This window comes from Chanodichthys erythropterus, chromosome 4, assembly GCF_024489055.1.
Source record: "Chanodichthys erythropterus isolate Z2021 chromosome 4, ASM2448905v1, whole genome shotgun sequence".
Taxonomy (NCBI): Eukaryota; Metazoa; Chordata; class Actinopteri; order Cypriniformes; family Xenocyprididae; genus Chanodichthys; species Chanodichthys erythropterus.
Genome location: NC_090224.1, coordinates 28,815,753 through 28,831,963, shown reverse-complemented (window position 1 = coordinate 28,831,963; position 16,211 = coordinate 28,815,753). Strand labels below are relative to the sequence as shown.

Genomic DNA, 16,211 nt, shown 5'->3' with positions numbered 1-16,211 from the left:
TTCTTCTCTTTCTAGCCTCAAATACTCCCTCATTCTATCCTTCTCATATTCTGAGACAAATAATTCAAACATGGGTCCTGGCCAACTGTTGCTTCTTAGAAAGGAATCTCTCTGTTTCTGCTCTACTGCACACACGCACACACCTCTCTCCCCTCCTCAAGCTCACGGATACTTCAATGAATGACTCTTTTCAATAAATTTTCTCACATTTTACATTTCCATTTTTGTTTTGATTCTCATTATCCATTAATAAGCTTGTTTTCCCAATTCACAAAAATAACTTTAAATACTTTCATCAATTCTAAGCATACTTTTTCCTCAATGCAAATTATACAAAGCCAAAGAATTCTTCTATCCACCTTATTTTTATACACTTATTATACAACACAGTTACTGGGCTGCCCACTCTTCACAAGGCTTCCCTGACACACATCAAACAACAAACGCACTTCTGCGCACACACATTCCTCTGTGCCTCCTTCAGGCAGACAGAGATGCACTTCTGCATAAAACACTTCTTATGTAGCCAACTTCTGGCAAAACGCACTTCTGCGTGTAAAATACTACTTCTACAGCCAACTTCTGGCACAACGCACTTCTGCGTGTTGAATACTACTAATCTACGCATGCGCTATCTTCAAAGACCTGGAAATTGTTCCTCATTTAATTATTCAAAATAAATCATTTTAATCAATTTAAATTTAGGTTCGTTTGGCTGAGGTCTTATAGTTACCACCCAGGCACCAGCTCACAAGGGGCCATGCAAAACAAATATAAGCAAAAGTGCTTACCTCTTTGTTTTGGCGCCTTTTTGTTTTGTAGGGCCTCCTGCAGCAGTCCTGCCGTGGGGGCCACTTCTGACCTCTCGCTGCTCCTGGCTGGGGCTCGCCAATTATGTTGTGGCCAGTCTGCAGTGTTCTAAGATGATTCTGTTCCTTCTCAAAAAAGCTCTCAGAGTCAGAAGTTCCAGGTCTCCAAAAGATATTCTTTATTGCCAGGCAACAAAGTGAGATGTCAGCTTCTCATCAGGCATCGCATCTGATCTAAACAGCGTTAATCAGCTTGTTTTATATGTTTTCCTTATCGTTACAGAGCCAATGAGCTATCTTTTTCTTTTTGCTCCACCCTGGCGTTTTGCCACCATTATCTATGAATACCCCTCAGCTTTGGTTTTAATGGTGGCGGATCGCCAGCCGCTATATTTTTTAAAAAAGCATGTTTTAATGGTTTCTTTGGTACTTTCCATAACTTACTATTGTAATTTGCATTGGATACACTTATATTTCATTTACGCTTGATGCTCTCTGTGCAGAAAACCCGGTGCTTTCCAGTGTTGTTCATACAAGCTATTCTCTACTGGTAATACGTTAATAATCAATGAATTTTCCCAACATCGTAACTCAGTGTTTGTAAGACACAGATGTTATGGTGAAAAAAGCCAAGCGAAATACTGGGATTGATCTGTACTTATAATGTCATCATCAAAAATCCACAGATTTCATTCCAAGGTTTGTACTTGATCAAAAGTGTGCTTTGTTACTATAAACAATTAAATATTTTATTACTGAAACTAGATCAAAAGACTGAGCACGGTTGAGATGATACATTTTTAATATTATATATGTCAAAAAAACATTTTGGGCTACTTTTAGACACACAGAGACATCAATAATCAGCGTGTAAATCTCAACAACGGTAACATGCAATGCATGCTGGGAGCCATCATAGTATAAAACTCATCCATGGCTCCCAGCATGCATTGCAGCATGAAGCATGTCACCGTTGTTGAGATGCGTACACTGATTCTTGATGTCTCTGTGTGTCTATATAGTCCAAAATGTTTAGATTATATTATGTTTAGATAGATAGATAGATAGATAGATAGATAGATAGATAGATAGATAGATAGATAGATAGATAGATAGATAGATAGATAGATAGATAGATAGATAGATAGATAGATAGATAGATAGATAGATAGATAGAGTTACATTAAATTAAAAAATAGTTCAGATGTCATTTTCATTTACTCAGTAATACACATACATACATATATGTGTTTTGTAATTTTTTTTTATGTACAGATGTTCAACCACTTGTTTTGGTAGGTTTCTATATCAAATAAAATAGAAATGTTCAGGTTCGAAGCCTGGGCGAATAGACGTCAAATATGTCATGTAATTTGACATCAATTTGACACCATCCATAGAAATCAATGCTTTTTTACGCTTTTATAAAACAACGATTACAAGAGAAAACAGATTTGTAGCTGATAGTCATGCTTCGCAATAATAATAATTTACTCATACGAACCTCTTTGCATACACCGTATTGAACATTATTGAAAGCAGAACTCCGAATATGTTCCAATAAAACCAACTTTCGCAGTACTTCTTACTTAAAATAATTAGTTAGTGCCTTTAAAAGTTGTCTGAATCAATTCAAATGTATAGTCAAGATTATTGCTTACGTCTATCATGCACCAAACACAAACCTCTCTCTTTGTCCAATTGTTTTGTTTTCTCAGACCCCTGTCCACATCTTAGTATGCCTGTAGAGACTGATGAGTCTATGACTTTGTCTTCTCTCAACCTGGTCTGGCCTGCATGCCAGCAGTGCCAGTCACACATCACTAAAGAGGCAGGCAAAAGTGATAGATTCAGCCCTGAGATGTGTGTCCATGATGTAAGCAGGCTGGATTATCTAGATGGTTGCTGTGGGCTTACTCCTGACGTTTTAAGGGTTAGTCCCTTCAACAAACTCTCCATAAGTGATTCACAACACACAGCGAGTCCTGCGGGCCTGCCCAGTCTCTACTTGCCTCAAAGTTCAGGAAGACACATTCAGAGAGACTGTAGAGCCCACATAGAAGATCTGAGTGAAGACTTCTCAGGCATCAACATTCAGAACCACTGCAATTCCGCTGTCCTATATTCAAATGCCCGAAACCCTGTGAGTGAGGATGAGGAGAGTCTGGAAAAGCCTAGTCCTCTTCGTTCTGACCTGGGTGAGAATTTCTGCAGGTATTCTCCACCAAAACAGCCAGGATTTTATGGTATGTCTGTTACTGGAATGATTTAAGTGGTTATGATATGAGGAATTTTCTTTAATCTGGTTTTGACATACAAGATTTTTTTACAGAAATTCTGTGTTGTAAAAACATAAAACTTTATCAATTATGTTAAAGTCTTTTAATCTTTTAAAATGTAATAAAATGACATTTGAACAATTCCTTTTATGGCATAATAAAGTGCTGGATAACATGTTTACTGTTAAAATTAAAACATGGAAGAAAAAATGTCATTATTATTATCTCTTTGAGAAGTACATTCTACTGTGCAATAGTAATATATTTCTCACAATTTATTCAAGTTAAACTGAAATTTTACTTTGAAGACCTTTGTGTTATTACCCCAGAGGTTATATATTAGAAATAAGGTCAAAGAAATCTTTTAAACTTTTAAAATCATTATTTACAGAATTTGCATTATTATTTACATTGTTTATATTAATACAGTCACTGTGATTTTGCCAAGCAAGTCTGTTCCTGAATCATCATCCTTACCATATCCGTACCCCTAAACCTAACTCTACCCATAAGTTATCCCTAAAATCAGAGGGAAAATATTAAAACTGATATAGAAGCACCTAACCCTGGTTGTAAGCCAAAACATAAAATTGTAACCTGGTTCCTCGAAACTGATTGGTAGATTGGAATGTTGTTCTAGGATCAACATAGATGTTGATCCAGGAACATGATGCACTTGGTGAAATCACATTCACTGTATTGACAGATTGTGGTAAGAGAAAATGATCAATGAAAATATTCAGTGCTCAAGATCTCTCACTTTTATGGGATTTTTTTTTTTTTTTTTTTTTTTTTTTTTTGCTTGACTGAATATTCTAAAAAGGATGAAAAGTGTTTTTATTTAATTAATTTACTTATATTTTTGACCATTATATTTTATATTTTATATTTCACATTCATAATTTCAAGTTTACTGATAAAAAAACTAAACTTTATTTCACATGTTTATTACCCTTATTCTGATTTTTATATTTTAGATTTAGCTTGGCTGACAGCAAACACTAAAAAAAAATAACTTAAAAGATTCAATTAATAAAATCCTGGTAACAATTTGCACATTTTAAGTAAATTTTACTGCTACTGCTCTGTACAACTTATCTGTTATTATCAAGTAAAATCTACTTACTATTGAACTTAACATTCATAAGGAAATTAAGTAAATAAAACTTAATTATATTTATTTTTCACATATATAATTAAGTAAAATCTACTTAACTAAGTTAAATAAATTTAACAAAATTAACTTTTTACTCAAATAATATAACATTGAATTAAACCATGCTTTTAAAGTGTATGCTTTACTTAGAAACATTTAAGTAAATGATACAATAGATATCATGCAGACGCCATATCCGTATATACATACGGTAACATTCGATAGATTGTTTTTGAGTATAAATGTTTCATTTTGAGTAGAAAATGAACTGCCAGATGTAACAAAAGCAATGATAAAACAGTGTAAATACAACTTGAAAACAGCAAAAAAAAATCAACCTTATTAATTATTCATGCCCCAGTGCATGATGGGAATACCAGTATCAGAAAAGTTGAGTAGGTTTTACTTAATTTTATATCATTGATATGAGTACTAATATAGAATGTACATTTTTCAATTCTTGCCTGAACTATTTCATGTAGAAATTACATGTTTTTTCTGTAGTATTACTTCACCACAGAACAATTTTTATCAGTGTATGTGGATTCAAACACTCTACACTTTTAGATTAAAATTTACTTAATATTTCTAAGTTTGTGCAATGAGTAAAAAATGTAAATATTTCAAGCAAGTACATAATAAGAGTTACTTTTGCCACCTAGTTCATTAGTTCATTCATTACTTGAATTAAATGTGTATATATTTCAGATTTTACTTGGGAAATTCTAGTTCCCATTCAGTCAGTCACGTTCAACGTTACATCGATACTGACGTAATGGAGTCATGCTTGGGGGCCCCAATCACCTCCAAATGGTACAAAACCAGCCAATGGAGATTGACCAGTGAGATTTACATGCCACTCCCAATCTGAGGGTTATAGTGGGAGCTTCTTTGTTGGGTCCGCACCCCACGAACCTCCCACTCCTCCAGCACGCTATGTGCCGTCGAGTTGCCGGATGCTCATGCGGCTGCCTCAACTGAGGTACCCCATTGTCACATTCGGCACTCCGGATGAGGATCTGATGTCAATCGCTGCATCGGAGAGCAGGCTTTTGTCCTCTGGACAGGATTAGGACGCCGAACTAGCACCTTCCAGGATGGTCGTTCAGGCGGAATCGGATTCAGAGTTGATGGCCATGCTTGCCCGGGCCGCCGCGGACATTGGGCTTGAGTGGAACCTTCCTCCGTGTCCAGAGAGCTCGTGGCTGGATGATTGGTTCCTGGGTGCGGGGCGTGGTTCTCAGCCACGTGCTGCCCCAGTGCCATTCTTCCCGGAGGTGCATGAGGAAATTCGGAAGACATTGAAGGCACCTTTTACTGCCAGGAACCGTTCTTCCGCTTCCACTCTCACTTCCGCCTCCACTCTCACTATCACATTACGTAGACATTCCACAAGTGGAGCATGCAATTGTGGTGCACTCCTGCCCACAATCTGCTGCCACCTGCCGGAATCATCCGCATCTCCCGTCCAATGCAAATAAGACGACGGCAGATCTGGCTGCTAAGGCTTACTCTGCCGGCCTCCGCCCTGCATGCCATGGCCATCTTGCAGGTCCAAGATGGCCATGGCATGCAAGGATTGTTGCAAGAACTGCGCACAGTGACTGACCTCACCCTCCAGGCAATGAAAGTCACGGCCAGACAATGTCTCCTTACTCTCAGCCACATTCTCATTCACCTCAGGGATGCACTGCCTCCTCACACCTCCCTGCCCCGTCCCTCAGGGCACCCTCGGAGCCACATCACTGTCTACCGGAGTCCACCGCACTCACTGCCTCTACCTCGGGATACTCTGCTTCCCGGGTTCGGACACAGTGCTCCACACTGCCCCCCGCGGGTACGTCTGTTGCCCGGATGAAAAGCATGACTTGATCATCAGGTTCCTGAGAGGCACTAGGAGGTCAAATCCTCCTAGACCTTGCTGTGTTCCCCCTTGGGACCTCTCTGTCGTCCTTGCGGGCCTCCCTTCGAGCCCCTTGAGTCAGTCAAGCTTAAAGATCAGTCTCTGAAGACAGTGCTCCTGACCACGCTTGCTTCCTTCACGAGGGTCGGGGACCAGCATGCATTTTCGGTCAGTGAATCGTGCCTGGAATATGTGCCTCAGGTCATCCTGAGACCCAGGCTTGGATATGTGCCCAAAGTTCCCACTACTCCCTTCCGGGACCAGATGGTGAACTTGCAAGCACTGCACCTGGAGGAGGCAGACCAAGCCCTTGCATTGCTTTGTCCTGTTCGCGCTCTGCATGCTTATGTGGACTGCACACAAAGTTTCAGAAGCTCAGAGTGCTGCTCTGGAGGTCAGCAGAAGGGAAAGACTGTCTCTAAACAGAGGTTGACCCACTGGCTAGTGGATGCCATCGCCTTGGCGTACCAGTCCCAAGGCAAGCTGTGCCCCCTCAGGGTGAGAGCTCACTCTACTCAGGGTGTTGCTTACTCCTGGGCATTGGTGCATGGCGCCTCTTTGGCAGACATTTGCAGAGCTGCGGGCTGGGCAACACCGAACACATTCACTAGATTTTATAATCTCAGAGTGGACCTGGTGTCCTTCCATGTGCTGTCTACAGCAAGTTAGCCAAGGGTTCTCACTTGTCGCAGCATTTCCCTCCACGGAGGGGATGCGAGCGCTTTTTCTGCTCCTCAGTTCATTTCCCAAGATGGCGAACCCCGTGGAGTTCCTCCAGCATTTTGCAACAGCAGCAGCATCTAGGTTACAGCATTTGTGAGCAGCATTTGCACTGGGCACACCATAGCCTGCCAGCATCTGCATCTCCAACACTCGTAACACGATTCAGTGATATGCCGTTTTCCATTGGGACCCTATTACGTTACTATCGACATAGCGTCAAATGTGACTGACTGTATGGGAATGCCTAGGTTACTATTGTAACCCCCATTCCCTGAAGGAGGGAACAGAGACGTTACATCCCCCTGCCATGGCCCTGATCCACTGCTGAATGGCCGGGATACCTATCTCGGCTCCTCGGTCCTATTTATACCCGGATGTGCCTGGTGGGTGTGGCGCGTCATGTAAATCTCACCTGCCAATTCCCATTGGCTCTTTTTGTACCATTTGGAGGTGATTGGGGCTCCCAAGCAAGACCCCATTACGTTAGTATCGGCATAATGTCTCAGTTCCCTCCTTCAGGGAACGGGGCATACAAAAGTAACCTAGACGTTCTCATTGAATTTTAATTTTACTAAGTAAAAACTATGATGGTTAATCTAATATAAATTACTATACCAAAATTTTTTATTTATTTATTTTTTTTCAGTGAATGCTAAAACCATGATGAAAAAAAAAAAAATGATGGAAATAAAGATAATTGTCCAGTAGATTATATATATATATATATATATATATATATATATATATATATATATATATATATATATATAATATGTACGTGTTTGCTTTGTGTGATTCATCAAGAATTTTCATTTTGGTGGATTACCACAGAGACTATTTTGAAAGCCTGTATTCTTCTTTTCAGTTAGCCAAAATATTTAATAAAGACTAAAGGGGAAGAGGAGGTGTAGAACTTTTAGAATGATGGTTGTTTCAATTCTGTGGAAATCTGCAGAGCTTTATGCACACAGATTCCAGGTGGGCCTGAATGAGTAGTCTCTGCAGATAATGCAACCATAACTGAACTGTGTAGAAATTTAATTCTGTGTTTACCATTACTCTTATATATACCATATATGTTCATATGTATCATTTTTATAGATGAATACCCACCAGAGGTTTTATATCACTGGCGCAAACAGCCCAACTATCCGCTGTATCAGCCCCTACCTGAGCATGCAAGGCATTATGTTCAGAACAGGTAACTTCATAAACATTTTTTTACAATACATAATGTGCCATCTACCTAACTTAAATTCCGGTTTTAAATTAAAGTAGTTAGTTGACAAAAGTATTTTTTCCTGATTTTTAACATACTGTAAAAGAGCTTGATATACTATATAAGCTGCAAAGACTTTGTGAAATTGTGATGTCAGATCTCAGACAGATGGATACATCAATTACTTCTTTGCAACATTGACAGTTATTGAACTGAATTGAATCAACATTGAACAAAATTGAGCTGAATAATGAGTCTTCCTTACAGCAGAAAGTGAAGCGGTTTCATAATTGATGCATTTTGCAACATTAAAACTGTTATTTTCCTGTTTATATTATGAAGCTGCTTTAAAACAATCTGTATCATTTAAAATGCAATATGTGACTTGACTGTTGAGGATGTACTCTGTTACAGTTTTTTTGGATTACTTAAGCACGATTTTCAAAACAGGGCTCGTGTTTTTAAAACACTACACACAATTAGCACAACTACACACACAATTAGCAAAACACTACAGATTCTTTGCATAATTAAACACTCTTGTAAAAACTATACACATCTGTTTAAAAAACACACTTTGTTACCATATGAAACACACACGTTTCACATTACTATACTCTGTTTGCACGAGTTACACTCTGCTGTGATAAACCTAAAACACTTTTAGCACTTCTACTTCCCTATGATTAGAGTAGGCTACCATCAACAAAGTACAAATATAATGTAAATTCACCAAACACTACACAAGACCAATGTTGCAGACTGAAGAAAGTCATTTATTTGTCAACACTCCCAAAATGTTGACCTGGAGATTCATAATACTGTAACAAAATGTCACTTTACGTATTATACTGTAAGTTTACTGTAAAAAAAACAACAAAAAAAAACTAGACATTATCTCTTCGCCTAGCTGGATCTGGCCAGAGAATTTCATCAACATCGCAGGCAATGTTGTCATTAGCAAGACACCTTGGAAAGAAACGTCTTGAATGACGAATCCATCCTTGCATTGCTGCTACCTCCATCTGGTCACAGGCCTCCTCCATGGCTTGGATGAGGGGTACCTCAGCCTGGAGACGGAGATCATATACCTTCCACCGCCATGCCGAGAAAAACTCTTCTATAGGGTTGAGGAATGGAGAGTATGGTGAAAGATATAGGACGGTGAAATGTGGATGTTGCTGAAACCAGTTCTGAACCAGAGCAGAGCAGTGGAAAAAACACATAGTCCCAGACAACAATGTATTGCATATGATCGATTTGATTTGCTGCTGTTATGTTGTGCAATTGGTCCAAGAATGTAAGTATGAGTGCTGTGTTGTAAGGGCCCATATGGGTATGGAGGTGGAGAACCCCATTCTGTGTAATGGCTGCACAGAGTGTTATATTACCCCCACGTTGCCCTGGGACATTGACTATTGTTCTACTGTTCTCGTCAGGTTGAACCCAGCCTCATCTACGTAAATGAACTCATGCTGGATCTCCTCTCCATCCATTCGTAAAACTCTCCGAAGAACAGTGTCAGGCAAAATTGTGTAGTTCAGTGTAGATCTAGTATACATATAAAATTATGAGACAGTATGCAAGATCACACTGCTAGTGAATACCAGAGGTGGAGATTCCAGGGGTCAGAAAGTAAAAGTCCTGCCATATTTTTATTCCACCCACTGAAGCATTAATGAGATAATTAGGTGATAAATTGAGAGATGATTGAGCATTATTGAACACACCTGATGATAACAAGCAGAATCACCAAAGGAGAAAATCACAATATTTAAGTTACCATCATCGAGGTCAGGGTTTGTTTTAGTTGAGCTCTTGATCCTTGACTTTTTAATATTAGATTTTGTTTGGGCAGTTTTAACTCCATTAAAACCAAACAGACAAGCAAAGTTAAAAGATGATCAGGTGTTGTTGATTATGTTTTTACATAAACATTATTTGATCTGAATCACTGAACTCATTTAGAGCCCAATCTCTGAGTTAGTTTTACATTATTGATTACAGCAGCACTGTAGTGATGGGTCGTTCGCGAACGAGCCGACTCTAAGAGTCGGCTCTTTTATGTGAACGTCGGGAGCCGGCTCACATATCTGAAGAGCCGACTCTATTTTTCAAAATATAGCCTATAGAAATTAAATCATTATGTAATGAATGGTTTTAATTTTATTTAAAACAATAGACTAATAATTCAAAGAACAACACAAAAAATTATAATTAGGCTATATAAGCACACACACTCTTTCGTTTCGACTGTCTGATCAGCCTCATGGTCTGTAGTCGAAACTCGGAGGAGAGGAAAAACAGCATTTCTGAATGCAAATCTCTCATAAAATAAAAATATGGCCAGCAGTGTGTGTGTGTGTTCATTATGAATAATATATCCTAACTAGTGAGAGCTCATATGGCAATAAAAAAAGAGAAAAAGAGGGACCAGTTTAATCCTTTCAGTTATTTATTTTTCTTTAATATTTAATATGGGTTCTATTATGTTGTTCAGATTTTATTTGTTTTGAATGTTGGTTCTATACATTAAAAAGTTGTAATTTAAATACAAATGTTTAATAGTATTTTTTTTTTATAACAAATCAATGCATTTTTAAAGAAATTGTGAGACATTGTGAGTATGAGTTCATTTAATAATTTAATTAGAACTGTTTTCACACCTATCATAATCAAAGTCATAGTTAAAACATGTATTATTTAAAGAGCCGTTTGTGAGCCAAAAGAGCCGGCTCTTCTCAGGGAGCTGAGTCAAACGAGCCGGCTCACGAAAAAGAGCCGGAATGCCCATCACTACAGCATTGTGATTCTGCAGAAGATCAGCTTATACGATACAGAATTTTTTTTTTAAAAAAGTTGTCCTTATTACAAAAAAAAAAAACTATTTTAGGCACACACAGACATCAAGTATCAGCCTGTGAATCTCAACAACGGTGACAAGCAACATATTCTGATAAACAGATCAACTCTGAACATTAGAAAACAAGTTACTAAAAGTCACAGAAAAACAGCAACAATTTAATAGTGTGAATAAATGAAATTACTAAGACAATTAAGCTCATAATTTATTCATGCAGCAATGCATGATGGGAGCCATGGATGAATTTTGATTGGTGGCTCCCAGAATGCACTGCAACATGCTTTATGATGGCCACCACTGTTGAGATTCACAGGATGATTCTTGATGTCTGTGTGTTTAAATGAGCTCTGCTTTTTTTTTTTTTTTTTAAATCAGAACTCTTAAAAAAAATGTATTGTAAAAGCTGATCTTGTGCTGTAGAATCACAGTTCTGCTGTAATCAATAATAGTGATGGGATTTATGGCTCTTTGAGGGGATCCAGATCTTCGCGATCCGTTCCTTTCAAAGAGCCGTTCAAAAGAACGGCTCTTTTGGCTCTTTTTAAATATTTAGTCAGTTTTAAGAAGCCAGCTTGGGGGCATCTCAGTTTATCCTGGAAATAATCACTGGGAGGAATGATGAGGTGAGATTTGTAGTCAAATAATTAAAACTCAGATATCACACACCAATATCTGAGTTTGAATTATTCTGAAATATTGATTATTACCTTATTTGTCATGTGTGGACTATATTCCATAGGGTTGCACAAATCCCTCTGCTTAGACAGTGACATCACTATTTTGGATTTACCTTTAGTACAAAGTGTGTGTGTGTGTGTGTGTGTGTGTGTAAAGCTATGTTGACTTATGCTATTCATACAATACCTACTCACAAATAAACATCAAAAACAAAGCCAGCTGCAATGAATTTCTGTGCAAAACAGCTTTTACTACAAACACTTCCACACAAGAACATTGTTATCACACAAGAACATTTTGATAGAAAACAAAAAATATTTAAAGTAGATAAAATTAGAATAAATAAAATGGAAATGTCTACATACTACATAGTATGTAGTACAGCTTTTACTACAGTATGTATGTAGTACATACTATCACTACTGTAAACTGCAAATAGGACATCAGCCCCTTCAAGTCACTGAACAATAACAAAGTGGGCTGCAATGAATGTGACGGCAGCGTACACACGTCATGGCTCCGCTCCTACCCAATGACAGAGGAACGCAGGGTTTTTTTCCACTGGAGTACTCACGTGAAGGATGCGTGCACAACTAATAACTAATATCATCACGCTATAAAGGGTTGGCCTGCGCTGGGTGGGTGCGCCCCTCCCCCTATATTATAGGGCCTATAACTGTTCTGTCTCGCAGAGAAGCTCATTTGTGTGCATCTGTGTGAAACACGCATAGGAAAAAAGAACGACAGAAAGAACGGCTCCCCTCCAGCCGCGACTCGGCTCCCATCGTTCATGTTTATGAGCCGTTCAAAAGAATCGGTTCGTTCGCGAACGTCACAACTCTAATCAATAATGTAAATCTAACTCAGAGATTGGGCTCTAAATGAGTTCAGTGATTCAGATCAAATAATGTTTATGTAAAAACATAACCAACAACACCTGATTATCTTTTAACTTTGCTTGTCTGTTTGGTTTTAATGCAGTTAAAACTGCCCAAACAAAATGTAGTATTAAAAAGTCAAGGATCAAGAGCTCAACTAAAACAAACCCTGACCTCGATGATGGTAACTTAAAAATTGTGATTTTCTCCTTTGGTGATTCTGCTTTTTATCATCAGGTGTCTTCAATAATGGGCAATCATCACTCAATTAATCACTTAATTATCTCATTAATGCTTAAGTGGGTGGAATGAAAATATGGCAGGACTTTTACTTTCTGACCCCTGGAATCTCCACCTCTGGTGAATACATACTTCTGCATAATCATGCCGAAGTCATTTCACCCTTTCGGAATTCCGCTCGAAAGGCACACGATAAATTTGCTTCATTTGAATATGTTTTTTTTTAGGATGCGTGCCAGTGTTGATGTTGAGGCCTGATGGATATCGTTGAAAGTGGTGTGGTTATTGACAATGTTAGCTTGGAGCTGATTGAGTGTTATAGCATTGTTGGCCAAAACCATGTTTACTATCTCCCTCTCTTGCTGTTCTGTGAACTTAGGAGGCCTTCCCCCTTGTCGTTCCCGACCCTCAATTCTATGTAGAAAAAAAACAGTATACAATAGTACAGTAATTTCACAGGAAAAGGTAACAGAAGTGCTGATAGTGCATAGAATACAGTACTGTAAGCAGTTACTGAAACCGTGCAGATGTTTTTGATATGATGATATTTTTACAATACCTATTTTCCAGTCGAAATGTTCTTATCACACTTGCCACTGTGTATCGGCTTAGATTTGGCTGTACTCGCAGTCTAGCCTCCCTCAGTGTCAGGCCGTGGTTGACAACGTGGTCAACCAGTGTTGCGCGGATCTCATTTGTCACTTCATTTGTCAGATTCGGTCCACTTTGAGCACCATCTTGTCTTCCTCTTCCTCTGCCTCCAGCATGGCCTCCTTCTCTTCCTCTTCCTCTGCTGATTCCTCCTCTGTTGATTCCTCTTCCTCCCCTTCCTCCTCCTTCTTTTCCTCTTCCTCTGTTGATTCCTCCTCTGTTTATTCCTCTTCCTCCCCTTCCTCCTCCTCCTCCTTGTCCTCCTCCTCGTTCTCCTCCTTGTCTTACTCTTTCTCTGACTCTTTCTCTGACTCTTTCCATTGTGCTTAAGGCCAATGAACTCACCTGCTGCTTTTTATAGTGCTTATACACCTGATTGGTGTGTCTACAATTAAGCAAACAAGTGTTTGCACACCTGATGACTGTGTTGAACCAATTGGTTGGACGGTGCGGTAATTTGACAGTCAGTGCTTTGGTATTGCAAGGAAGTGACTTCATGATAGATTTTTGTGTGTAGTGTATGCAAATCACTGTGTGCAGAGATGGGCGTAAATACTTGGAAATGTATTTAAAATACAAATACAAAATACTGTGTGGAAAAATGTATTTAAATACAAATACAAAATACTGTGTGGGAAAATGTATTTAAATACAAATACAGTATTTTGTATTTTGAAAATACACAAAATACATGTGAAATTGAAGATTCAGTGCAGGTATCCCTGTTAGGCTGAAATCTATCTGGGCCTATTCTGAATGCCAAAAAGCATTTAGATGTGTGCAACTACTTAGAAACTTTCGTTTTAATTTTATATACCCTTCCCCTGCCCTGTAGGAAATAAAAAAACTACAAATTTTTTTTTTTTTTTTTTAACTTTTATTATGTTTTATCATCATCATTAAAAGCCAATGTGACAATGTGTAATTTGTTAAGCTAATTATAAATAGTCACAGTGAATTAAAGGTGATAGAGAGGATTTTTTCGTCGACTGAGAATCCAAAGACTGTTACTGAGTTTTTGAAATGAGCGCATGCGTAAGAACAGCCCCCCTCCTTCGAAGGAACGCCTCCCAAAACTCGTAAACACTCGTATTGGAACACGAGTGTTTACCACCGGCATTCGCTGTGTTGTGTTAGTGGATTCATTATGTCGGACTCACCGCAGGTAACTCATAATCTGCAGTTGTTACTCCTGTCTCCGGACAAAAACACTGCATGGAGCACCTGTGGAGTGTGGAACGTTACTGGAGCACGCAGCCGCGCTCGTGTCTCACAAGGAACGTCATGGCAGTGATTGACAAGCCAGAGGGCCAATCGTTTACGCGATTGGCTGATGTTTTTAAGGCCCTACCTCGTGCACAGATGATGTATATTACAGTTTTTTCCAATTGCTAACACACAATTTTTCAAACTAGTCTGGTTTTATCAAAACACTTAACAATTCACAAAACCACACACCCAAACTGCAAAATACCTCATATATCCTGCAAAATGAAGCACTGCAACCGAAACTACACAGAGCATTATCAAAATCAAACTTTTGCATGAAATGGCACACACTTCATTCATATTACCAGATTTTTGCCTAACCACCTACACACTGTTGGGCATAATGAAAAGCACCCCCATCTTTAGTATGCTTTGCCATAATACTAAAATATGTATCAGATTGTTCACATGCACAGAAATATTTGCAGATACACACACATGCTGTTGCAACATTTTTATTTTTTTTCCTTCACTACAGTAAACAAGTCAGTACAACATAAGCACAGCAGATATATTTACATGGGACTGAACAAAAATATTCTTACAAAAAAAGTAAACTGAAAAAGAAAATTTCTGAAAAAAATATATATTACAGTAAAAAAAAAAAAAAAAAAAAAAAAAAGGCAAGAAAAATAATTAGGCAGCATCTTGCCGCACAGCCGGGTCTGGCCACAACGCCTCGTCAACATCACAGGCAATATCTTCCCTTGCCAGACATCGAGGGAAGAAGCGCCTTGAGTGCCTTATCCATCCCTGAATTGCACCCACATCAATCTCATCACATGCCTCTTCCATGGCCTGCACAAGAGGCATGCGCACAAAGGGCTGCCGGTCGTATACCTTCCACCGCCATGCCGAAAAGAATTCTTCTATGGGGTTCAGAAATGGTGAGTATGGTGGGAGGTATTGCACGAGAAATGTTGGGTGGTCAGCAAACCAGTTTTGGACTGGGGCTGCACGATGAAAGCTCACGTTGTCCCATACTACAACGTACCGGTTTCTTTGATGGTCTGCATCATTCATACGCTCTGGTGGTATGAGAATGTTGTGAAGTCTGTCCAGAAATGTGAGAATATGGGCTGTGTTGTATGGTCCAAGTTTGGCATGACGGTGGAGGACACCATGCATATTGGAGATGGCAGCGCACATTGTGATGTTCCCACCACGTTGGCCAGGAACATCTATAATGGCTCTGTGGCCAATGAGGTTTCTCCCTCTTCTTCTGGTCTTTGCTAGGTTGAACCCAGCCTCATCTATAAAGATGAACTCATGTGGGATTGCATGAGCATCCATTTCCAGTACTCCCTGAAAACAAAGAACAAAAATCACTCAATATGGTGTTATCCAGTACACTGGGAAACAATGTTGTGTGTAGTGTACTGCAGTTAATATAGTACTTACATCCACATATGCTCGTCTGAACTCTTTGTTTCTTTGAGAGTTTCTCTCAAACGGCACCTTATAAAGTTGTTTCATTCTGATTTGGTTTCGCTTGAGAATGCGAGCCAATGTGGACAGACTAACTCGTTGAATGTTGTTGAAT

General features: G+C 38.9%; 1 protein-coding gene across 3 annotated transcripts in view; it reads left to right on the top strand.

Moving 5' to 3' along the window:
* Nucleotides 1-16,211, top strand: part of traf3ip2a (TRAF3 interacting protein 2a) — a 132,672-nt gene that overhangs the window by 30,735 nt on the left and 85,726 nt on the right. For all 3 annotated transcript variants that reach the window (XM_067384677.1, XM_067384678.1, XM_067384676.1), the window contains exons 3-4: nt 2,528-3,055; nt 7,972-8,071. In XM_067384677.1, coding sequence (XP_067240778.1) covers nt 2,528-3,055; nt 7,972-8,071 — 628 coding nt within the window. The remainder of the gene's footprint in view (nt 1-2,527; nt 3,056-7,971; nt 8,072-16,211) is intronic.